At 39.6% G+C, this 26294-nt stretch overlaps 1 protein-coding gene across 5 annotated transcripts in view; it reads right to left on the bottom strand.

Annotated features, from left to right (window-relative positions):
- The window catches only part of EML4 (EMAP like 4), a 147375-nt gene that overhangs the window by 63158 nt on the left and 57923 nt on the right, over positions 1-26294 (bottom strand). For 2 of the 5 annotated variants that reach the window (XM_015621766.2, XM_033513319.1), the window contains exons 1-2: positions 23986-24170; positions 5725-5907 (exon numbers count right to left, since the gene is read on the bottom strand). In XM_015621766.2, coding sequence (XP_015477252.1) covers positions 5725-5907; positions 23986-24052 — 250 coding nt within the window. In that variant the 5' untranslated portion in view covers positions 24053-24170. Of the gene's footprint in view, positions 1-5724; positions 5908-23985; positions 24171-26294 lie in introns of those variants that run through there. The other 3 variants (XM_033513320.1, XM_033513321.1, XM_015621767.2) reach the window with 2 other exon arrangements.

Genomic DNA, 26294 nt, shown 5'->3' with positions numbered 1-26294 from the left:
ACAACTTGAGCTCCAAGGGCATCTGTCCTAGTAGGTACATAAGTAGGTAAATAAACTAACTTAGATGTTAAGAGTAATTAAATATTTATTTTTAGATTTCCAACAAGATTTTTATAAATAATGACTTAACCCATATATTTCTAACTTTAAATGACCCTCATAGGGATATAAAACTAATTTTTCAGGTGTTAGGGGAGCCATGGCAGGCATTTTAAAACATACTACAGGAAACCGAAGACTTGTTTGTCCAATTTCTTATTCAAATCACATAGCTCTTTTCCTTCTCCCTTCTATATTATTTTATATACTTTCCCAGAGGCACCATCTACATGCTCAACCAATTGTGAAATGGGCTAATTTTAAGCAGAGGAAATAAAATTTTAACTACATAAATTGAAACAGTTTGATATACTCTGGCAAACAACTGATGAAAAAGCTACTCAAATAAATAAGAGTTTTCATTTGAAAAAGTTAGTGACAACATTGAACTCTTTCAGCATTACACTTCTTAGTTTGACAAACATCATGGAGAATAGCAGAGTACCACTCAAGAAAATTTGCTCACACTGTTCTAAAAGAAGAACACAGATGCACAAAACATACCCAAAACTGTAAGCATATGGAAAAAGAATAAGTATACTTAAAACCAGAACTGAAAATATTCCTCTACAATGTACAAGATTAGGTTACAGAACTTTAAAAAAACCTCTGAGCCTTGTTCTTCACTTCTCCTTCCTAAACTTGGTTTAGCTGGCTAGTGACCCTTAGCTCATTAATGCCCGCTAGATCCAAATTCTTTAAATAAAGGAAAACATACGAAAAACATCAAGAACAGGAAGTGTAACAGAAGAAAAAGAAAATATTCAGTAAGTCATAGCAGAAGATAGGAAAAAATGGGAAGAAATGCAGAAAGAACAGATGGCACTAAAACCAGTACCTGGGAAATGCATTAAGACCTCAAGAGTACCATTATTTGTTATGTGAGCATGCAGCCTGCAGACTTCAATAGGACTTTTCCCATGAGTAAAATGACCCACATACAAGCTTGCCAGCTTAGTTTTAATATTTTGGATAAGAACCTATGTCACACCACTACCATAAGCATTTTCCTATTTAAACTTCTATTGTCTGTTTCTTTAACATTTACTGATAGACAACATAAAGATGTACTCAGTAATTAGAACAATTCTGCTTACTGAATAGTGTAAAGACTGAAAAAACACAAAAATCTGTCTCATTCTTTCATTAATAAAGCTTGCTGAACACCTGGAGTCACTTTTTGTTAACATAAAACAAAATGACTTAATGTTGGTGAAGTGAAACCATTGTTGAGATAAGGTAAAAATGACATCTGAAGTACTTACACAAGTGGAATGAGATGGAATTTGATGAGACATGCTATTTCATACAAGAGGAGGGAGCAGGAAAAGAAGGAAAATTCAATGGGCTCCTCTTATAAAAGCCCACTGCACAAAGGAAAGTAAAAAACAAATAAAAAACCCTACCAACTGCATTTACAGTACGTACCTGTTTTTGCAGGTCCCCAAGTTCACTGCTTTAAGTAAAATAAAATGCCTCTCAGTTTGCCACTCTTCATTGTTATGGGAAACCCTCTCTGCAAACTGCCATCTACTATCCAATTTCACTTGTTGAATTTGCATACGAGCTATTTAACATTAATTCCTGCCCAAGCAATAGGAAACATTTCTCCAAAGGTTTAACCTTTGTCAAGTCTCCTCATTATTTCTGAGTCCAGAAAAAGGACATGAACTCTTTGTTTCTCTACAGGCCAACATCATATGTACTTTTTCAGGCACAAGCTCATACTCCAGTGAAATGATTAGTCTGAGATATTTCACTGGTGCCACAAACTTGCCTGCACACCCAGAGCCTGAGGGATGAATTCTCCTGTTACACACATTTTGACACCCTGGAAGATTTTAATAGGTTTACCAGGCACCAGCTGTGAGCCAATCTATCTTGCTGGCAGCCACAAGTACCAGACTGCTTTATGCTTTCCTTTTCTTCAGTGTCCAGGTAATCTTTGTTTTTGGAATTTTTTGTGAATGCTAACAGCATCAATCATGCATCTACAGCAGAGGCATGTGGCAACAAGAGTGCAGAGCTGCCAAATGCAAATAATTTCCCACCAAAGAAATTCTTCTTACCAAGCCATCTATTTAAAAATAAAAGAGAGAAAGAAAAGAAATTAAACCCATAAACTCATTCTCACACTATGATCCCTACAAGCCCTGTAGCTGCTGGGACATGATCCCTTACCAAGCCCTTTCACATTTCTAATTCTCAACACTATCTTTGGACCTAGTAATTTCTCCTTTGTGTAGTTATTCTTAGCTGTATGCAGAGATGAAGAAGCACTATCACAGTCTTTTTATATTGAAAAGATTTGCTCTGTTTAGAATAACTTTGCATTGGGAAGTTATGTGCAAACACTCTCAGCCTGCTTTTTCACTGTGAAATACAGACTAATGCTAATCCTGTTGCGATCCCTACTAGAGGTATTTTCCCTATACAGTATCTCCACTTCATGCTTTACTAGGAGACACTAAGGTGCCTAAAAAACTTCCCCTTTATCTTGTCTTTTACAGTTTGCAAATCCCTGTATAAAAACCCATTTGCTTCTGAGACAGAACTTTACACACAAGATATTAGGTAGCAACCTCCTGACTGAGAGCCCATCAGTAAGAAATATAAATCTACCCAAACCGTGTCAGTTTTTTCACTGGAGACTGGACTAAGCTTAAAACAAGCATGTGACAGAAATGTAGGGGAAAAAAGATAAACAAAGATTTAAAGGATAACACATAAACTTTATCTTCATCTACTGTTTCAATCTGTCAATCTAAAATAAAAGAAATTAAGAACAGAATTAGATCACCAGATGTCCCATGCAGACAAACAAGACAAAGGACAAAGTGATTGCTTTTTTCACTAAGTCAAGCCATCAACTTCAGAATAATAAAAATCAGTTAGAAAGAGATCAGGATGGATTTGTCCCTTTCAGTGTGATTCACTCTTGGCTCACAACACTTATTTTTAGCCTATGAAAATTCTCTTTTCAAAGACACTGCTGAGGTGGCAACAAGAAAAAAAAAATAAGAGAGGTTTTAGAAAACTCATTTTAGCAAAAAGTAGAAAAGCCACCCTTCAAACTAGGTTAGTTATTGCCTTACTTTGATGGAAAGATTCAGGATGGCTCTTTCTGGTACTATTTTTCTTGTTAAGTTCAGTTTGTTTTAAAAGGATTTATCTCACTGTGTTGCCATACTTCGGATTAAACACATCTCTCCCCATGTATTCAGAAGTACATATACACATCTATTCTCTTTACTCGTTATTTATGTCAGTATGTATTTAAGGGCTGCTGCAGAGAAAAATACTTCTGTGATTGAAAGCCTCAGCATATTTCTTATAAGAAAATTAACCTATAATATTTTACATGAAAGTGCAATTATTGTAATGCATAAATCCAGATTCTTGACAGGATCACAAACACCAAAATGAGTTTTGGAGGAATACAGTTACATTTGCAAAAGTATTGGGTTGACTAGTTAGTCTGTTATATACATGCATAATACTTCAAAGAAAACCTAACAGTTACTTATTTGAGTATTATTTTTGTATGATAATTCAGATCATCTTCTAATCCTACTTATTAAAAAAATAACACATTTCTCTCTGTTAAAACATTTTAAGAGTTTTTTGGCCATTGAAAGAATTTAAAATACAGAAATCAAAAGTAGAACCTAGAGCATTGCAAAAAGCAATGTATGAACTTGTTTAAATCCCAAGTTTATTCCTCAAGTCTAATTTTAGTCTCTTAAAATTCCAGTCTCTGTAAACATTTTCTTCTGTGAATTCTATGTACAGTTGATTTCATGATTACAAGTGAAGTTAATGTGTTTTCTGGTGGTATTGGGTAACTGAACACAATGGGAACACATCCATCACCAATTAAACACAGCGCCAATTAGTCATAATTCATTTAAGTTCAGTGAATTAGATCATGCATGTATGTATCTGTCCCTGTTCCCATCTCTTTCTTCACAGCTCCATGCTGTTGCCATTCATTTGTAGAGATATAACATGATCAAACAGAAGATATTTAGACATTCCACCCTCCCTCTGCTCTGCCTCCCCCAAATAATTAGTTTATTTCTCACTGAACAAATGGACTTACAGAATTCAGTATGGTCCCAAGACCCCCAGAAAGGAGATAGCCCCAAGGCATTTTGCAGAACACAGGAAGTTTGCCTGCCTGTACACAAAGTTTGCTGGGTGTTAGACAGTCCAAGCCAAAGTGCACATCCCAGCTCCTCTGCATTTAAATAGGAAGAATAAGGCACTATGGACATGATTTCCCCATGGTTTTTCACTTGGACATTTTCTCATAATGGACAGCAAACAGCAGAGTGATTTAGTCAAAATAGCTGCTAAAGCTATATTTAAAAAGAGCTCAAAAAAGAAGCTTCAATCTTGATGAGGCTAGACATGTAAATTGGGCGGATAAAAGCTGCATTTATAAGCAGAGATGACAACAGTCTACCATTTAGCAAGCAAGAGAGAATGGCAGGATTCAGAGCCCAAGCCAATTAAGCATCATGACTTCCTTCCATCTGGCAGAGAGTCTGCAAAAACACTTAAGTAAGGAATTTGATCCCTCTGTCACATCTAAAATAATTCAAACTTTCAGCATTTTCAGCCTATATAAAGTGGTCACCCAAACAAGCATAGGCTACATTGTATCAGTTCAGTGTTAAACTGGCACAGGTGTAATAGATGCACTGCAACACTCACACAGGGATTGATCCCAGAGATCTCTGCGCTGCAGGGTTTGATGTGGTTACATGCAATTATGGTGAATTAAAACCATGATTTATTTGAAATATAACCTCATATTTTATAGAATCAGAGACCTGATATATGCCAGAAACATACACAGCCATAATTCTCTTCAAATACACAGCTTTAAGTTGGAGTAAGTTCCAAACTCAATTCAAATACTTCTCCAGAATACAAAATAAAATGTCCACGGGGGGGCAGGGGGCAAGGGAAGCATATGAAAATTAGTGCAAGAAGCATCTAGTTTCTTTACTTTTAAACAATTCTGCATTTTCAGTACTGCAATATAGAAGTTACTAGTGACTAACCAAAAGAGATATTGCTGCTACATGGCCATTTCTTACATGAGATCTACTGATGGCGAGTTATCTTTGTACAGGAACAAAAATTAACTACATTCAGAAAGCCTTCTTATTTGGTAGAAATACATTTTGGTTTTTGTTTTGGTTATAATTTAGGAACAAGAGAAAACATAATCTCTAATATGCCCTTTCAGTCGAGTAATTTCCAGGCAAAGTCAAAGCTAAGACTCAAAACTGTCCATAAGCCCCAGAGCCTCCGGTGGCAGGTTAGCATTCCACTACTGAAATTAAAACAGGAACTTTTTAGCAAGAAGTAAGGAAAATTTTTAGTGGTATCAAGAACGTAACAATGTTAGCAAACATCATAATTAATAAGCATATTTCCGATATCTGTTGGCTGTATGTATTTAAGCCACTATTATAAACTAACCCCTCCAGCTCAAAATAGATCAGCCTTCCCAAATGAGACAGAAAAGGGAAAGACGAGTGACCAATGGAGAACATTCTGACGTGATAACACAGTCTGACTCTAGAAAGAGTTTACCAAATTTGGGCTTACCTTTACTTGGTGCTGATTTTCTCACAGAAGCTACATGGTCTTCAGAGATAGCAAGACGCCTCAGCACATCAGCCAAGGCTGCTTTTAGCACGGTGATTTCATCTTCTTGTTGCTGCACTCTCAGCTCCAAGGCTGAAAGACGGTCCTGGACATCGGAGGTGCTCGCAGCTGAGATGCTGTCATCTGTACAGAGGCAAAGCAGAGCAGAAAGAGACATTGAAATGCTTTGTTCTGAACTAAAAGCCACAGGAAGAGGCATGTACAGCACAAGTACATCTGTCCCATCATTTTGAAATACTGAAGACATTCTAACAAACATGTTCAGGCGAATAAAGAATGGCTATTAGCATAAATATCAAATGAATGCTTCAGGACAGAAATCATTACTAATCATTAGCAAGGAGCATGGTCCTATTAAAATCACACGAAGGAATGTGCTCCTATGAAAAACATGCTTACAAGTACAAGGAAGACTGAAATTAACTTTATTTAAACAGCCAACTGAATTAACCTAGAAGGTTAAAACTGTGGTAAAATTCTGCAATATATTCTTGTAGAACTGTTGAAGAATTTTAACTATGACCCTTAATATTAAAGCAAGTTTCAAAGTTAAAAAAAAAATGTCCACAGTTGAACATACAAGTACTGTTAAAAATGACCTAATTGCATCAAGTGGCAGTCTCAATTTAAGTTATCTATATCAGAGTTCTTAAATTCAATTCCTTCTCTTTAACTTTTTTCACATCACCACCCTGGATGCGCCAAAAAACATACAACCTTATAAGATCTGGCCTGAAGTGAAGAGAAAATAAATGCAGTACAAGAAGGTTCCAAAAATCTGTTTGGCCACACAGAGACAGATTAGCACTGAAGGCCTAACCCAGCCAAATCTATTCTTCAGTGGTAAAAAAGGAAATTACAGCTTCTGCTTACTCTTTGCCTTTGACAGTTCTTTGCATTATTTCTGCCAAGCCAAAATAACAAATAACAGAACTTCATATTTGGCTGTTCTAATAAATCATAGGCCAATCACTTAAAAAAACCCAACAAACCTATAAAAGAGTACGTCATTCAATCACCAAGGTACTGAATTCCTTATCCATCCTGTCTAAGACTTCCTAAAATCTCTGTAAGGAACTTCTAATAGAGGTTTACAAAAATTCACTTGTATTATATAGTTCATTTAAGTTCATATTCTACAAAATAAATACAGCAAAATTAAATGCAAAGCTAAATAACTGATATTATTACTGTGATTCTATTAAATCTAAACTTTAGTTTCCAGTATTCTTAGGAAGACATATCAAGGAGAAAAAATTTAATACAAGCCACAATCCTTATACTCTGATTTTCCATAAAAAAAAACAAAACAAAAAACCTTAATAACTTTCAAAATACATGTAAACAAAAGAAATACTGAGCCAAATTCCTCCAGTGAATTCACTGTCAAAGAGATTAGGGAGTTTAATGGCAACTTTCACTCAGTTAAAACATGATACTCACTACTGACGGGCCAAGAGCTGAACCAACCAAAATAAAGCATCATAATTACTACTTTCACAATGCAAACAAAAGGCCTACCATGAATTAGTAAAAAAAACCTAAAAACACTTTAGTAATGAAATGTATCCACAATTATTACTGAATTGAAAGGAACAGTTAAGATTACAATAATAAAACAGCCCCTAAATGACAATTTTGCATATTGTTTTAATTCACAATTTGGTTAAAGCAAAAGCAAAAGCGTACACTGCATTGCTAGTACTATATTCATTCTGGATGATGCAAAGAACTGCAGGGGAATTCAGTAACAAATAAGATACATAATCAAATGGAGATCCAGAGACAACAGATTAGGACTCAACAAAAATACCTTTAATACCACCATCCAAAACTGTACCTCCCTATATGCAGAAAATTGATTTTAATGACTCCACAAGGCCAGCACATCCAATGGTCTCTCAGCAGGACTTTACAAACCCAGACCTGTGACACCTTCCTCAGGCTGGGAAGGACTGTGTAACATTCTTTTATTAAAACCCTCATGTTCAAAACATAAATCTCCATCTGTTTCAAGGAGCTGGGAAAGGTCCTCCATGTATACCTATGCAGCATACAAAAAAGGAACCAAGGCTAACGGACATTCATCCATGAAGAAAAGCTTTCTCTTCAGAAAAGTAAATGGACTTATAATTCATATTTTTACTATCCTGCAAGTATCAGCCTTTAAGCAGATGAAGTGGACCAGTCAAAATGAACACTTGAGAAAACAGTTACTTTCAAAATATCATAAACTTTGTAACTTCTCTTACACTGAGTAGCAGTCCAAACAGAAGAAAGCAGTTTGATATTTCCTTAAAAAAAGAGGAGGGAAAAAACCCAGGCAAACCCCCCCAACTTAATTTTTTTTGCTTTTTTTGTTAGCTAAAGTCTTCAATTAATAGATATTATCCATTATAATGGATAAATTATGGGTATGTTCCCAGGCTGCATAAATATACAGCAGATCACTGTAAAACACTTGTAAAAGGAATAAGCAGCTACGTCAAATCATCATTTTAGAAGCCAAATATTACTGTGCTCCCTGTGTAGAGTCCAAACAAGAGTAATTACCAAACCAGAAAAGGCTCCACTACTGATCAGTCTCTGTGATGAGCACAGAAGCAAATGCTCAGCACATTTCTGGACATCTTTATTTCACATGAACTACTAATTGACCTGACTGTTGCTGTTGAACCCCAGCACCCAAAACTGGGGTGCATTAGCTGGCTGCTGCAGCTCCCAAAGGCATGTCACTAATTAGAATTTCAAAGAACAACAGGAGAGCAAATCTTCCTGCCCTGTAAGGGTGAGCTTTGACCTCCTCAACACATCTGGTGCGACGGCAGAGGAGTTGACCAACGCTCTCCTCTGTGAGCTGTACTGTGGAGGCTCAAGCCTTGGCACAGCGCAGAGAGGCAGAAGGAACCCCAAACTCAGCTTCAACCCAACAGCTTGTTAAAGGGCACAACTGTGGAAATGGGGCATGAGGAGAAAGCCAGGAAGGTTGAGCCATTCAGCTGATTTCAAACCAGACAAAGCAATGTGCCCTGTTGTACAATGGGAAGTTTCAAACCCTGAGCGGCTGCTCTGCATTGCAGAAAGGGCACGGGAGACACAGTGACTGAAAGAAGCTGGAGAACAAGGATATCACTGGGAAATCGAGACATTTGGTTGATCAAAGAATACAGCAGCACACTTCATTGTTCTTTATCATTCTACAGAAGCAGCATCTGTTTCAAGTGATGACAACCATATATATTACCAGGTATCCCTGGCAACTATTAGAGAATTCATACTAGTAATTCCCAACCCATGTATCTCACCCATTACAGCAAATATTCAACTGAATTTCAACATGCCCTTCCTGACAGTGTCTTGAAAAGTAACTCAATAGGGATTATCTTAAAAGAAGATGTACTAAAAGTAAACAAAGCTGGAATCCATGAGATTATTCTGACAAATCTGCACAATTACATCTTTTCTTCACAGAAGTTTTCAAAATCTCTTCCAGATTTCTTCTTTCATTTATAACATATTTTATAATCTAAAGAACTACTTCAAAAGAAGTTCATACCAAAAAAAAACCCAAAAAAAACTTCCATCAAGGACATGCCCTCCCCTTCAGAGAGGAAACAGCTCTTATGCAAGAACAAAGTCAGTTAATAGGAAGCAAAATTCCATCTCCTCCCTTCCCCTTCTCCCACTCCTAAACATCTGTCCTTTCGCTTGTGCTGACATAGAGGTGCATCTATCCAGGCCTTCCATAAGCTGCTCTTCTTTTATTAAACCAGAGAGAAATTTATTTAAAGAGGAAAACCAGTTAAGAAAATAGAGCAAGTAATTTGTAAGTGCAGTTGACTATTGAGTCATTAATTTGATTAATTTTAAAAATACCTTTTAAGTTCCCTGGCTATTCTTATTATAACCAAACATCACCATTTCTGATGTGTTGGTCGTATTTTCTAAGCTGTTGCTGACCTACGCTTTTAAGGGACACACTGGGAACAAGATGCAGTGTGGAAGAAAAGCACCATCTACAGTGCTCACTTGTAGTAGTGAGGAGACATCCACAGAGATGTGAATCTAGGTTATTTCAGTCTTAAAAACTGGTTTAAGATAAGAGTACTGGCACTCAAATGACAGCAAAAGCATGCTAGGTCTAAACATACAGTACTATAACTTTCAAAATAAAATGTTTGTTATTTCTCACAGTTCATCAGTTTGATTTTTGATTTTAGCCCGGAAAACATCTTCCCTTGCTTTTGGAGTAAGAAAAGATATACATGGGATGGTTGTATTCAGTACTCATGAGATGTAAGGATGACCCTAAAAATGAGGGTTCATTTCTCATAGTCAATGAATAGCACTGGACAGGTTAGTCTGTGTAGGACTCTTCACAGGCACAGGCATCAAACCACTCCTAGCAGATCAAACAAGGCAGCAATTCCAACTGCCTCTTAGCCTTGGGCCAGGAACTTCAAAAGGGGGTCCAGGACAGGGTGATGGTCCTTAACAAACCTTCCAAGACACACATCTCATATGTCATCTAGCAGGCATTTGAGGGTACCAGCATTTGAAAAGCATCACCCTTCATCATGTGCTGCCTATGCAAATGTTGAACTGGCTACATTTGAAAAAATATAAAAAATAAAAAATCTTACTACTGAACCATCTATTCTGGGTCCCCTCAACAAATCCAGACCAACCATTGTCACCTGAGTAAATTCCTCCCAGCTTTGATTAAATCTTAGTAAGGAATTAATTTTAGACATAAACAGCATTTCAGAAAAACGAATTCTATAAACTCCAACGGATGGAAATTTAAACCGCAGGGCGGTGTTTTATCCAATATAGCCGCATCAACCATAGGTAATTCTAAAGCCCTGGCTGTTAACCCACAGCATTCTCTATATTTTGCCCAGAGAGGTAAGAGTCTTTTTTTAGGGAAAAGGAACAGAACAGAAATTACTGGGACTGGAATAAAGATCTGGCTGACAATTTCGGGAGATAACTATCCCCAAAGAACCTTTTCTCATGAGGACCATGATCTGCTCACGTGTGAAGGAAAGTATGTATTTATATAAATTCCAATTTTTGTTTTAAAGAGCACTGAAAGTTTTGACTCTGGATGAGGTTTATATTTCCAGAGAGATATCTTACAAATTTATTTTTCCTACATGTTATGAGAAAGAAAACTCTCTACAGTTTTCTGCAGATCACCTATCTAAAGAGTAGTTTATAGAGGGTCTCTTATAGCTTAAGAAAGTGCAAAGATCAAGAACTATGTTACATATCTGTAATTCATAATTTTCAACAAAAAAAAAAGTAGAATTAAGACTCCATACTTTTGTTCACAGTATCTCCTCCGAATGCCAGCACATGCAAAAATTATCTCAGTTTTGTAAAGGACATGAGTCATGGAAAGAATACAAGAATGGGAATTAAAGCACACAGCATGAGCACAGAGGATTCAAAGAGCTCTCCCACAGCCCAAACGATACTTTATCATCCTAGAACCTAGAGCTTATGACATGGCAGTGGAGTGGGAAGTTCCCCCCAACTCTCCCTTCCTGAAAGCGCAATATCTGGCCTTTAACTCTTTCAATTACCTCACACATCTTTGGATTCCTGTGCTAGCTGTCCATTCTTTTCCTAATCTTCCAGTTTTCCTGCACCAAATTCAAACCAATGCACTTCTTGATCTCACACTTGTTACTGGTGACAAAAGTGTTAGTTCTTTCTTTATTTTCTTTTTAGAATAATAATGCAGATGTTCTGAGATGGCTACAGGTAAGCCACTGACTGTAGACAGTGCAGTATACTAACATTTCCAAACTGGCTAAACCTTATATTTGTCTCCTTCTTAGACTTCTAAGACATTTCTTCAGGTTTTCAGGAAGAACATTGTCACACAGCACTCATTTGCTCAGGATTGATGCTGCACGAGGACCATCACATCAACCAGACTGTGGTCTGAACAGTTTGAACAGCTCATGAGATGTTTTTAATGTTTCATAGACCCATCTAATTTTACCCCATACAAGTAGATAATAATAATAATAAAAGGATATATTACTCTACACTAACCATTCAACAAACCACTTTGATCACAAGTCCACAGCAAGCAGTATTTTATTTGTCTTTAGATGATCCATGAGATGATTTAGCTGAAGCCCATGAGTAATCTCCTGTGCAACAGCTGCTGCTGGCTTTCGATATTGTGGACTGCTTTATGGCCAGTTTGAAGCATGTTCATGTCTGTGAGCCTGCATCATTACATTATAAAGAACATGGCCCATGTTTTCAAGCAACTTTATTTGAAAGGGTTATTCTATAAGATGATTTACTTCATGCCTAACAATTAGTAGCTCTGTTTGTATATGCTAGACAGATTTGTGCACACATGCAGATATTAATAAATTTTTATTTGCCTGTCATGAAAAAGCAAATGAAGGAGAAAGATTAAAAGTTGACACAAAAACATCCTGACAAAAAAAATAACCTAATAATAACCACAAATTAAAGAAAGTAAAAATACTTTTGTAACAAGCTTGTATCTGCTGCTGTAAACACTCAGTTTTAATACAGATAATCTAGAAATATATCAGTTTGAGATTCACAGGGCACAGCCCCACCCATGCCATATTTGATTAACATGAGTGTTCTGCTTGCCTAAGTTTCCAGTAACTGTATAGCTTACTGGGCACAAAATTTTTATATTTCATATTTGCTGATACTAGGTTTGATAGATAGACTGCAGTAACAGCACAAATGCTTACAGACACTTCTCAGATTTGACACTGGTAACCATTTGATTACTTGAAGAGGCAGATTATGCAGGCACTGCCTCATACCCTTCCCCAGCTTCGTACTTCCTATCAGCTCCACCTCCACTGAGATGCATCTCAAAAGTAAGACCATTCATGGGTTTTTCCCCACCCACTGCTTAAAAAGCCTTGTGATTTTTAAGTACTCTTCTTCCCCTAATATTCCTTGGCTACTGATGCTCCTGACATTCTTCCTGATACTACTTTTCAATGCTTGGCCCTCAACATGCAAGACAAGCCCATACCCTTCCAAAATAATATTTCTGCTACAAATCAGTGACCTTTACACTCCATAGACAGAATTCGTGGTGGCTATGGGCACCTACTTGGGATCCCCCATGTATGGCTTAGCAGCTATCCCAGCCACCCCAAGCTCTTATCAATATTTGGCACCACCCCATTTTCACGTCACAATAAGAAGAGGGGCAGGGAGCATCTTTTCTGACATAGAGGCTTGGAAATTCACACAGCAACCAGACACAGCTGCAATACACTGCTCTACTGTAAGTTACACATGCATTAATACTTTAGCACACGCAGATTAGTATTCCTTCACTTGAAATATTTCATACTGTGCTAGAAGTGTTAGAACATTTCCATGCTAAAATGCTAATTTAAAAGTAACAAATGAAGTGAACATGAAACAATGTAGGTTAATCCCCATCCTCCTTAATGCCTAAACTGATCTAGCTAACATTTTCTAAGAAAACAACTTTTCATATGCTGAAGGGTGACCACACCCCTGAAGTCTTCCTCTTCACCGAGGGCTCAGCCACCTCTCACCTCCCTGCACCAAAAGCAGACAGCACCCAAGCCACCTATGGAGAAGCTCAACAGGCTTTCGTTCTGCAGCAGAGAGACAAAGCCAGCCACTGCCTGGGGCTCCCCAGTGGCCCCAGCAGGCAGGACACCCAGAGTAGGAAAGCATTTCTCCCATGCTCCCAAAGCCTCACTGCAGAGGAGCCTACATGCTGTGCCTAGCTCCAAACACCAGACATCAGTGTGGAATAGTGCTGAGCTCTCACAGGTAAACCCACCAGAAGCAATCAGGCTTTTGACATGTACAGGGCAGTTCTCCCTATGCACTTTGACAATCAAGCCTTTCTAGTTTCAAATTAGGCAACTGCTTAATTAGAAAATTAAGCAATTAGCAGATGCTTTTGACCTTAATCTCTTTTTAACTTCACTCTTCCTCTGTTAAATGAAATTAAATTCATGAACCCACATTGCCTAAAGGTTAATTAACACTTGTGGGCTACCAATGAACTACCCTAAGTGCTGCAGCAAGGTCAGTGTTTAAATGCATGCAATTTTTCAAGATGCAAGATTAAGAGCTTTCCCATAAAAATAAGAGAGAGACATGTAAAGAAAATAAAGGTAACTCAAAATACCAACCAACTGCTTTTATGGGAAGAATCTCCTTTTCTGAATTCTAACTTGGAGGAGACTATGACCAAGTAATTAAAAGCTGAATCTTACTGCCTGTATGATTTCAACACACTCTTGAAGGACAGCCCTAACTCTGACTTTTAAGTTCAGTCTGACTTCCCATTTAGAACACTCTATGTCTTTAATGCACAAATCTAAAAAAAGATGGCAGCATTAATTGCCATTGACCTGCTCAACAGAATGAACGATAACCACAGTCAGGCTCAGACAAAAGTACTGCTATCCAAAACAACACAAAGTCCAGCGAATGCACAGAGTTCATGGAGAAACATGGGACCATCTGAAACAGTGGTTTCCCTGGAGTACTGTGCAAACTCATTTGCACGGATACCAGCAGTTATGTGGCAGGCAAGGAAGTTGGTGTGGAGGCTTGTAAATGGAAAGGGAGAGAGAGGAAGGAGGGAAGAAGAGGGGAAAAAAAAGAATCACAGTAATCTCAGATTCTCCATCTCTATCAGCACCCATCCCTCTACCCAGAACCACTTAATTTTTTAACTGCTCTTGCCAGAGTGATGGTGCTAATTCTTGCTCAAAGAAGTGTATGTATAATTAGAATTATTTTTTTTTTCCTGAATTTAAGCCCCAATTCATACAGCTTACCTCTGGTTATCCAAGCTCTATTTCCAAAACATATACTTTCCTAGTAACACATGAATAAAATCCAAGTTTGCGAAACATTCAATCTTTAGATTGCAACAACACATGCAAAGTCCAACATTCCCCATTAATGGCAGTGCATCTCCTCTGCTGCAAAGCATTTCAATTCAGTAGTACCAACATACTTTCAATCTGACATTTATGGAAATCTTCCAATATCTTAAATATTTATTGCTTATTTGGGCAACTAACTTAGTCGGGTTTTTGTCTGTGGTATGCTTTGAACAAGTACATTTTTGCCCCAGAGGAAAGAAGTTCTACTCTAAGATTGCTATATTCTCATCAATTCTAGAGTAACACTTCAGCAGCAAAGCAGAAAAGCACTGAAATCATTAAGTGAGATAACATCAGGCAAAGCAAAACAACCTCTTCTTTTATGGATACATTTCATTTTGTACCATGCAATGTTTACTTACAAAATTCTACTCATCTCAAATCATGGCACACAAATGAATAATCTCTAGTTGCTGTTATCTAGAAATCATGATAGACATTATCCCTGTAAATAAAAGTGTTGGAACATTTCTGAAAGTTTTTGTACTGGCTGCTTCATTGTGCTGTGCATTTCTTTCCCCCAGGACTCATAAATATCTAATTTATAACATCAAAAACACCACTGTACAAACCATTTCTTTGATCTCATTCTGTGCTATTCTAAGCCAATCTATCCTAAGTGCCACTATGCAAAACTCCATCAAGAAAAATAGAATTCTGGCCTGTAGTATTAATTTCCTTTCCCAATGAAATACAGACCTCCTTCTCCCAAAACACTCATCTACTCTGCAGGGAAAGCTTTCCCTTTTAGCACTGCTGGAAAAATCAGGATCTGAGCATTTTTTGCTCAGCAGAAACATGCTTACACCAGAGCAGGGGGAGGCACCAGCACTGGTGTACACAGCGCTATTTCAAGCCTCTTATCATGCCAAGTCACAGGACACGGCAATTTCAGATAAAGGGAAAACCTGTTTTGAAATAGACTCCCCAACTTGCTGCCTTATCTTAGTTTTCTGGTATTTCAGGTACAGGAATTCCTTCCACTTACTCACAGCCCTATGTGGCCACTGATTTATTACCTCTCCATAACAGAGCCCATTCACTAAAACACCAGCTTTGAACTTCAACTCCGACAAGCTAAAGTGACCTTGAAAAGTTACTGTCCTTCCTTGAATCTTCTAATCCAAAACCTAAGGATGACAATCCACTCCCTCCCTTGAAAAAAACAGCCTCTAAGAGACAAGCCTGCTGAGAGTATTCATTAGCTAGTTTTTCTCTCCTGACCATTCACCCACAGCTCTGCCGCAGCAGGGCAGGAGCAGCCAGTTGTGCTTGTAAGGCCATCATGCTTTATCCATCCCACTGGGAAGCATCTCCTGCAGAAGGCACCTCTTTTCCCAGCTCTGTCACACAAATGTTACCCTCCCTGCTGCAGGGGATACCATCTCACAGCCATTCAACCTCTCCTGTGTCTTGTAAGCAAGAACAGACACAAGGCCTGATTTTGATATTTTTAGAAGTCTACTGTTTCTTAGGAATGTGAGACTAAAGCTCTCTAATCACAAACTTGATCCAATTCAACACTTGCAACAGCATCAGTCAAAATCCTGCGTTTTTTTACCTCCACCAAGAAGCTTCCATAGCTTCTGCAGCTGCTTGTAGCTTTGGTATTAGGGAAACATTTCTACAACAGCTTGCATTTGCCCCAGGTGGAACCAAATCCACAGCAGTTTGGTTTGGTTGGGGGTTTCTTGTACAGAAAAGAACCAACCCATCTCCATAAAGACCAGTCACACTATAGACACAACTAAGCTGTCTGCTTGATTTCAAGGATAAAGCACATGGCTCCCACACAGCCAACCTTGAACTTGGTATGCACAAGTACATTAGTCACAATCTCCAATTAAGTTACTACACAGGAGGAGCTACTGAGAAATATCTACACATTGTGTGTCAGGGACAACACAAGCCAGAGAGTAATAAGAAGTATCTGTGCTGGTGAAAGTCAACAGCCACCCTCAAAAAGGGGACTGAGTATAAATACAAATAAACCGACTAGTTATTTAGTTAAGCTCTTTTTTATTTTGTTATGTTAGCAGTTAAATAGCCCTGGTGAAGTAACAGCTGCAAACAAGGTGTGGGTGGAAAGCATTGCTCACACCTTTCCTGCTGCTGTGGCTACTGCTGCCTGACAGGAGACTCACTGTCCTGCAACAAGCTGCTTCTCATGAGCTGTAGAAACATTAACGTTTGTCCTTTTGCAAAGATAGTCTTTTAAACAATTCAGACTGCAGATCTGTCACCAAGTGTTGCTGCACTCTCCTTAGCAAGGACACTATCAACAAATTCCCACAAATGCTCTATAAACAAATGATGTAATTGTGAAATGAAACAGATTTAATTCACGACAAGGAAGAACTCTTGAACAGCAAGATAGACATCCGTATGTGTGACTGCACATCTCTTTTATAAAGCTGCAGTTAGGCCACTTCTGCAGAAATGAATACATAAAAATAAAACCAGTTTCAATCATAATTTCAGTTGCTAATCCTGGCACTAGTATACCCAAAATGGAAAACTCCCCAGAAAAAGGAGGAATTAAGTCTCACCTTTATTTAGGCTGAACCACAAAGCAGATTTCAGAACTGAAGCAAAGCAAACACAAGCACTCTGAAACAGTCTTACATGATACTACAGCTTTCAAGAGAAAAATCAATCATTGAACAGAACACTTCGGTTGACACAGGCAGGCTAAGACCTTCTAAAATTTCACCTTGAAGGTATTTTATGTAGAAGTCCTACACAAAATTGAACTATCACGATCACTGTTGATAAATCACATGCATGTGTGCATGGAATTTCCTTACAGGGGAAAATTGCCTTTCCATAAGGATACTTTTCCCTTTCTCCTCAAAGGATCCTGTAGAGAAACACATTTCTGTGTGGAATGTTTCCCAAATTTTGTACATTCAAAAGGGATATATCTATCAAACTTGCTTAAATACATCACATTTTATATCATAAACAGATTACTTATCTGATCTTCCTAAAGATGGGGTCTCTGAAGCATAAAAAAATCTTCATGTTTCTCTTCCCACTATTCACTACAAAGCAATGGTTTTTAGGTAACAAATGTAGCCCTGCAAATAGCAATAGTGACTGATCATGGATATATGTGTCTAGTATTATAAATACTACAAGTGCTACAAATACTTGAAAAACAAGACTTGAATATAGTTGGGACTAACAGCAGTGTCACAAATTACAAGTTGCATTTTTTCCCATTTACTTCCTTCTTCCTCAAAACTAAGGCATTAGTTAATCAAGAACTGATAACAATCAAAGCCACCTCAGAAAGAGAAATTTTTATTTGCTAAAGACACAGTTTCAAAAAAAAAGCAGTGATGTTTTTCTACAAAATCACACAAGCACCAATGCAACGAGAGTGCCTCTGAATTGCCATTCAACCCACCACTACCACATCAGCTTTCAGTCCCTTGCAGACCTATGTCAAAGCTCTTCTGTAGTTATCACTGGGTAACACTTCCAGCTTTTCATAACAGATCAGGAACAGCAATGCTAGGTTAGGCCTGCCTGAACCCACAGAAATAAAATTTATAGATTTTTACTAATATATTCCAAATCATCAAGTGAAAAGCATTCTGGAAAAAAGCTACATATTGTAGGTCTCCAGTGGCTGCAATTCAACTTTATTCTCTTATTTTAAACCCTGGAGATTTGTAGTTGTTCGATAACTGTGGGGAGAACAATCTAAAGCCAAAAGGATAATAGTTACTCTGAAAGCAGCAATTATCTTAAACCACTGAATTATCTAGTTTATTCCACTAATGCTTATGTTTTAGGACTGATTAATTCCACATACACTTACTAAGCATTAGCTATGCTAATTCAGCTATTTATACATATAAAAGAACCATCCAGGAGGATACTATTTCTGCTTAATACTGCTAACCAAAATAACAGGATCCTTCATGCATGAAAAATATTCCTCCCACCACAACAGAATAACATCAACAGGAACAAGATTATTTATAACTTTTCAGCATCTTCTAACCTTTTCAATAATCTTATTTAACAACATTTATTTTATTTTTAACAAAATATATTTTTTGGGCTGCAACCTGGAATATGCCCACATAAACCAGCAGGGAGTGAGCCCAGAAGAGAACTACCATGCAGTAACTACTCAAGCACACTGCTCTTACTCAAGACTGAATGCCAGCTTGTTTAACCTACTAATCCACATTTACGAACCTACTGTGTCAACATGCTCCAAGCTTCCACCTTCCTTTGGCCCTCTGCAACTCCTGCACAAGCCCATGCTCTAAACTAGGTGTGACCATTCTTGCAGCCAGCAAAGAATTCTCATGTCTTCGCAGGCTGCAAGAATGGTCATGCACTGTGTACACCTGGGGGAGACCTCCCAGAAAGCTGGAAGAGACAAGTGACCCTGCCACAGCAGGGCCAGGAGCACAGCTCTGCCTCCACTGAACAAAATGTCCAGTTAATTATTTATAGTACAGACAGAGTGGTATTTTAAAAAGTTTGAACTGCATCCTTTAAAGAAAAAAAGTTTGTCAAAATGTTTTTCTTCTCAGCAGTTTTTCATATCATTACGTGCCTAAAGGTTTCCTTGATTGCAAAAAAAAGTATAGAATATTGTAAAGATTGGCAATTCAAAGATTTCTTCAGTGAAATCCATTAGATGTTTTCTTCAGTTCAATGTTGTCCATAAATAATCATTCAAGACTCTGAAGGTGAAAGCAAGAAGAAACACTGGGAGACAGAGTATGTTTCTTTACATTAAGATCAAATCAAAAGTCGAAGCAACAAATTGTTCTAATTTTAGTATTGATTCAGTCTGTAGTACTACTGTCTTGGGCATGGTTTAATTTGTTTTTAAGCCAGTCAAACTGTGGGCTGCTGCTAAGAGGAGTGATTTTCCTTGAAGGCTCATGCTGCTTTTTCTGTCCCAGTATCTGCTGCAGGACACAATTTTTGGTGGCTACCTGACACAAAACTTTCTCCACCCCCAATTAGTTTTCAGTTGGATCAGCCCCACTGGCCAGCTCCTGCCAAACCCCTGCCCAACACCCTTCAGGGCCACTTTGCCACCATGCACCCAACCTAACCCCAGCACAGAAACTGCACCATACCAGTGCAAATCACTCAGGGTGACACTTGCAGCTCTGATTTTTTCACCTCTATCATCTAAGAAAAGCAACCTCAAAAATATCTTAACGCTCAAGACATTGTGTGACATTTATTTACCGAATAAGTCAAATCATGCAAAAACCTGAAGTGTCAGCCCAAACCAGGTTCTCATGGAAGTGAACGCTCCCTTTAATGCATTTCATAGGGATCAGAAATTAGATTGTGGGTATTACCATGGTTTTAAATGCTTCTGAAGAGCTTCACAGGCAAACAAGGGCAAACTCCAACAAATGCATGCATTTTTAGAACATACAAAGAACAGAAAAGGTGCTGGAAGAGAAGAGCAAAGCAAGAAGACCTATCACCTAAATCCTGATTTTATGATGCATAAAGACATCTTCTCATCATGCAATAAAGAACTGTGACTCATCTGTCATATCTGGTTATTCCTTCTTTCCTGCTCATAGGGCAGGAGCTGCATGTCCAGCACTTTTTCTGTATTTCTTTGTAAGTTCTGCTCTCAAAGCTGCTCTGGCTCCATGCAGAAGGAGCAGGCTGAAGAAGTCTGCTGCAAGAGGGAAGTTTCCAATGCCACCTCTTTCTGGCTGAACTTACTTCTCTGTGAGAAGCAGGGGTATGAGGTAGGGTTCATCATTTGACAGCAAAGACTTGGTGCTGAGAAAGTGTGTGCAGTCTGAACCTTTCTAGCTGACCTTTAATGACAAGTTTGCTGCGTCAACTCCACCTCTGACATTTCACCAATTTTGATACTTCAGCAACTTGCAAGTGTGGCTTGCAACTACTTCAACTTGTAATTACTTCCTGCAACTGCTAAAAAACGGTAACGATTACCCTGCACAAGTCACTACTATCTCCTCAACTCCCTTCTGATGACTAATAAGTATTCCTAGAACTGTTAGGACCCAGCTAGAGATCTGAACTGGCAAAACAGAAAAAATGTTACCCAAAAATGATACTACTGTGTTAGAAGGTAACTACAAAGTCAAAAAACGAGACTTCAATTGAGGCAAGGTACTGGCCTTCTAAATAGCATGAGATGAAAACCTATCCCGACATTTACAGTATGTACCATTTTATGTTGTGTACACATAGCACTGCAGGCACTAGAAAGAGAAAGGCTCTTTTAACACCCAAATACTCACAGCACAGTCCCTTATGTCAGACACTAATTCAAATTAAATAATTTTGCACCAGCACCTGTGCAGGGAAGCAAGGCAGCAGGAATAGCAGAATGTGCCAGCCACTGTCACTGCCTGCCAACGAGGCAGGTGGCACAGGCACTGCCAGTCGAGGTGCCCTCCACAGCACAGTGACAGCCCCTTGGCACCAAGCCTAAGGCAGACCCAGTGTCACCCTCTGAGAAACCCTGCAGAGCCACTGTTACAACCCAACTTCTGCCATCAATATCTCCAGCAACTGGAAAACACTGTAAAAACACCCTAAACAAACTCTCTCTATGTCTTAAACATTAAAGACAAATGCATACAAATCAAGAGTCTGAAAGAAATCAAGCTTAAAAATACTGGGATGTTCGAGCTTGTTTGTTTCTTCCCCTGTTTATAAATACCAATTTCAATGCCAAGTATCACTGGAGGTAAATATTTAATCTAGAAGCATGCCAACTGAAGATTTGTTTGCAGATAAATAATTCTCTTGGTCAAAATGAAAATTTCTATCCTGATGAGTATTGTCTGAGATAAATTCCAGCCCATATCCAGTTTGATAGCTACACTCTTCCTAAGGGACATGTCATTGCCTTAGCTTTAATTATAAAAGGCTAATTAGAAAAAGAAGAAAAAAAGATGTCTTTCCTACTGACACCAGACAAGCTTTTTTAAAAAATGTGATTAAGCTGCCTATCAGCAGCCATATGTTAAAAGGAAATGCTAGTTCTTTACTGCTGAATTAGGAATTAATTTTTAGCTCTGGCAAGAAATGGGCAATTAGAGGTGTGCAAAACAAATCACAATTAAAGGTAGAAAAGTTCTGTAGAAAAATATATCACACTAGGATACTTATTTTTAAAAAAATTAAGTTATACCCAAAACCCTCACCTGAAATACTCTACTGTTAGTATAAAGCCCTAAGCTCGTTTAAATAAAGCGAGAATGAGCATGCATAGCCCAACAAAAAGAAGAAAAAAAAATAAATACTTTCTATAACTTAATCTCAGGCTTTTCCATACTTGTTACCAGTGCAAAAGCCCTCAAGGCTGAAGTTAGAAATTTCACAGGAACAAAGCACTTGTTGATTCCCCATCAATCCAGTTTCTTATCACTCACTTTATACACAAGCCAACACACTGTCATTGGGAAACCTGATATAAAGGAATATTAGGCTTAACCATACAAGTAGGAATCAAGTTTTAAATCAACAAAACATACTACCCTGCTAAGAATATCCAAAGCTACATTTTCTTTTAATTACAAATGCTCTTATCCTGCAAAATGCTCAGACTTGTATCAAGATTTCAGTAAAAACAATTTCCAGAGACAGAGAAAATAAAATAAAAATAGAACATATGCATTCAGAAAAGAATGCATTTCTTGCATCTTATTTTGTCGGATTTCTATACAAACCTCAAAGGTAAATCTATTATGTCACACTCAGTTTGGAACTTCAAGATATGCCTTGAGTTGAGGTTTGAGATACTGATAAATTTTTTACGGACAATCACAGAAACTTTTGTTACAATCCATTAAGTCAGTAGAAATGTTGTCACAGAAACCTTCAAATATTGGTAAAAAAGTTCCAAGCTATAGCCATAAAAAATGCTTTTCTTTTGAATTTTTTTCTGAAGACAAACAGCTAAACATTAGCTTTTCTTTTCTACAGTAAAAATCCTTGCAAGCCTGCAAAAAAATCATACAAAGCACTTAAAATGTTAACGTTTCCAATTTACCCTCCCTTCTTTCTTGAGGGTTGCAACATCTTGAATTCTAAACCAAATGCTTTGAATTCTGAAGCAGATAAAGTACAGTACTCACTTTAACAAAGTACATTATAGCAAGGTCCTTTCTTCCATTAAATGCCTACAGAAATCTATGCTTTAAGCACTTGCTCCTTTTTATTTTTTTAAGGAAACTTTTCTGTGGACCATTGTATTTTCGGCCATAAGTGCAAGGTTTTACATGCGAGATGCTGCATTTGTATCCAAATTGCATGGCATGAATCAGCAAGCAAAGAACGGGTAGCTCGCTGACGTCTGTTTCATTCGCAGTAAAACACTTCCACTCCGTGTATGAGAGGAACACGCTTTATCTCTGATAGGATTTCTTGGCAAGGGTTATTTGGTTGGCAGGTCTTGTTAAGGCCATATAGTTTTTGTAGCTACAGTCAGAATAATTAATTACCTAATTTGCACTCAAGAGAAGCTGTTTTGATAGCAGCTGTTTAAAATAGAAAGAAAATGTATTGAAATATTTCGTTTTTACTACGACACTGGTAAAAATAAAGGAAGAAGGGAAAAGCACCCCTAGTTCTGAAGGGCAAATACAGGTTGGACAGACCGAGAAAGCTGCAGCAGGCGCAGTTCTGCTCTCCCCTCGCTGAACGAGCCTTTACTGCCGCCTGCCTGAGGCCCCGCGAGTCCCAGCGGGGTTTCCTCCGGCTTTTCCTTCGGAGAGCGTCAAACCGAGAGGTCCAAAGGAAAGGCTGGACCCGCCAGAGCCGCCCTTTCACGAGGGCTGCGAAAGGTCCCTCGCACCAAACTCTTCCCTCTCCGAGCCCCGGGCCGTCGGGACGCACGCTGCTCCGCACCTCCCGTCCAGCGAGCATTAACTTCATCTTTGTCACCCTGTAGCCTCCTCCGCTACCCACGCACGTCCCGGTTGCATGTGTTTATCTCTTTTTTGCCAACCTTCTCGCGGTGCGGGTGCCGCACGGCAGCGAGCCCCCCAGCCCCTGGGCAGGCACACCTTGCGGGCTGCTGACGGGGACGCGGGGCCAGCCAGCCTCACACCTCGCAGGGCAGAGCCTACCCCGGCGCTGACAGGCTTCCCTTTCTCTCGCCTCCAGGGATGGGAAATGCGGGGCGGAGAGCGCCGGGGATGGCTCTGAGCGAGCCCTCCCTGCGCGGGGCAGCGCGGTACTTTACCCGTGCAGAAGGTGGCGAGCGCCGAGGGGTCGCAGGCTGCGGCCAGGCAGGACAAGCTTTCCTCCATCCCTCCGGCCGCCAGCGCCGCCGAGCCGGCCCCGCCGCGCCTCAGCGAGAGCTCCCGCGCCGCGACCCGGCCGGCGGGCGCCCAGCACACGGTCCCGGAGCACCGAGCCCTGCTGGCGGCGGCCGGCCCCGCCGCCCGAGCCCCTGCCCCGGAGCGAGCGCGGGAGGCCGGGGGCGGGCCGGGGCCCGGGGAGGGGCCGCCCGCAGGCGGCGGACACGCGCTCCCTGCGGCACCGGCCGGGGGCCGCGGCCCCCGGGGCCTGCTCGGCAGCGACGCGGAGCCCGCCCGGCAGGGAAGCGGAGCCCGCCGAGCTGCTCCCGAACGGGAAAGCGGCAGCTGCTCCTGCACGGACAGGGTCCTGCACTCTCCCCACAGGGAAGCGCAGCAATCGGGAAAAGACACCCCCGCGCCGCTCGGTGTCACGGCCGGGGGCACAGCGGTGCACGGGCCATAAACATCCCACAGCCAGCCGTCTGTCCGCGCTCGGGGCATAAAGAACCACCGCCAGGGACTAACGACAATACCACCGGGAGATGCAGATAAACCATTGTTGTTTCAAAGCATGTCTGTCTGTCCGTCAGAAACGGCACCCATCTATCGTCAGCCACGGCGCGACATGAGGAGTGACAGGAGCAGTGACACGGGGAGTTCACACGGCGGGGGAAGAAGGCGGCAGCAGTTTGCTCAGTATTATATTGGAATATTTTTCACATGACATCGTTTCGAGACGAAAAAGCAATGACATCACTGGCACTACACTCATATCCATTATATGAAAACTAAGCAAAATATGGCTTAAAAGCATCAGCTTTGCAAAGTTATCATTCCGTTCAGCAGAAGGGAACTCGTATTACAAATGCATTACAATCTATTTAATGTGATCATGATTTTGTCTGTCTTGCAAGACGAAGCACAGCCAGATGAGAACTAATGAATGCAACATGTGTTCATTCTTTTGGTAGCCGTGCCTGAAGCCAATTGGCAGAATGACTACAGCAAGATAAATGTCAAAACAAAACTATTTGTGAATATGTACTGCATGTATTTTGACTCTTTTATCATACTTGAAATAGTTTATTATTTTCGAGATTTTCAAGCATATTAAATAAGTCTGGATTAAAGTTTAGATTTCCAGACAACAGTGAGATTTTTTTTAAAAAAAGGGGGGAGGATGGGGGTGGAAGTCCGTGTCTCCAGTTAAAAAACAAGAAGGGGCAGCGCTTTTTTCCCACCATCAGAAATGGTTGATGAGAAGGTTAATAGGTTCATAACAACACATATAATTAGGACAGCACACAATTGGTTTTGTGTGTTTTCCCCAGGACTGACAATCTACATAACTACTGTAGTATATTTCTTTTCCAGCAGTTCCTGATCGACTGGAGGAATCGACCTCTGCAGTGATCTAAAAAAAGAGATGGCAGTCAGCTGAACACAGCTCTGCAGTATGAAGTCAGCCAGACAACTACTGTGATTAACAAAAAGGAAAAGGACTAGGAAACTGCCTGGTGGAAGATGATAAAGCGTAAAAGGCAAGGGCATACAATTAAGGACCCTAATGAAGCCATGGGCCTCAACACACAGCTGTGATACTGGGATTGACCAAGAACCCACATTCCCAACTCGTCCCAACCTCTACGTTGCATCAAGTTATTAAACAATCTTAATTGCAAGATGAAACACCGAATCTTATCTCAGGAGGGCTGGGCAGACAGAATAATCTAACACACGTACTTTGGTATCCTTTCAAACTCGACATACTTCCCAATACAACTATGAAGCCTTGGAAGAAATGACAGGCAAAATGCCCCATGAGGCCAAAGAGACGTTGTATGCACTGGTTAGATCCATGCCAAGAGCAGGAAGAGGCTTGATTTGCTATCCTAAAGACACCATTAGCGCTCTGAACAATGACACATTACATGCAACTGGAAAAAAGCATCCAATGTAGTTCACACCAATAAATTGATTTTAGAATATATCGATTTTGAAATAAGTAAAGCACATCATATTAAAAAAGTTAGCCTGTCTTACTATAAAATGAGTATGAAACACTGCTATTTCTGGGTATTTTAAACAGAGCTTAGTGTCTGCTCCATCAAAAGCAGACAGGATGAGGCAGCAGGAACCAAAGCAAATATCAGAGCACCATCAGAATGACCCTCAGAACTCTAACCCTGAAAATGGCAGAAGCACTCTCAACTCACTTACCTCCTGTTCCCTTCCTCAGCTGAAGATTTGA

The sequence above is a fragment of the Parus major genome, chromosome 3 (assembly GCF_001522545.3).
Source record: "Parus major isolate Abel chromosome 3, Parus_major1.1, whole genome shotgun sequence".
Classification (NCBI taxonomy): domain Eukaryota; kingdom Metazoa; phylum Chordata; class Aves; order Passeriformes; family Paridae; genus Parus; species Parus major.
This window is presented reverse-complemented; position numbering and strand designations above follow the sequence as displayed.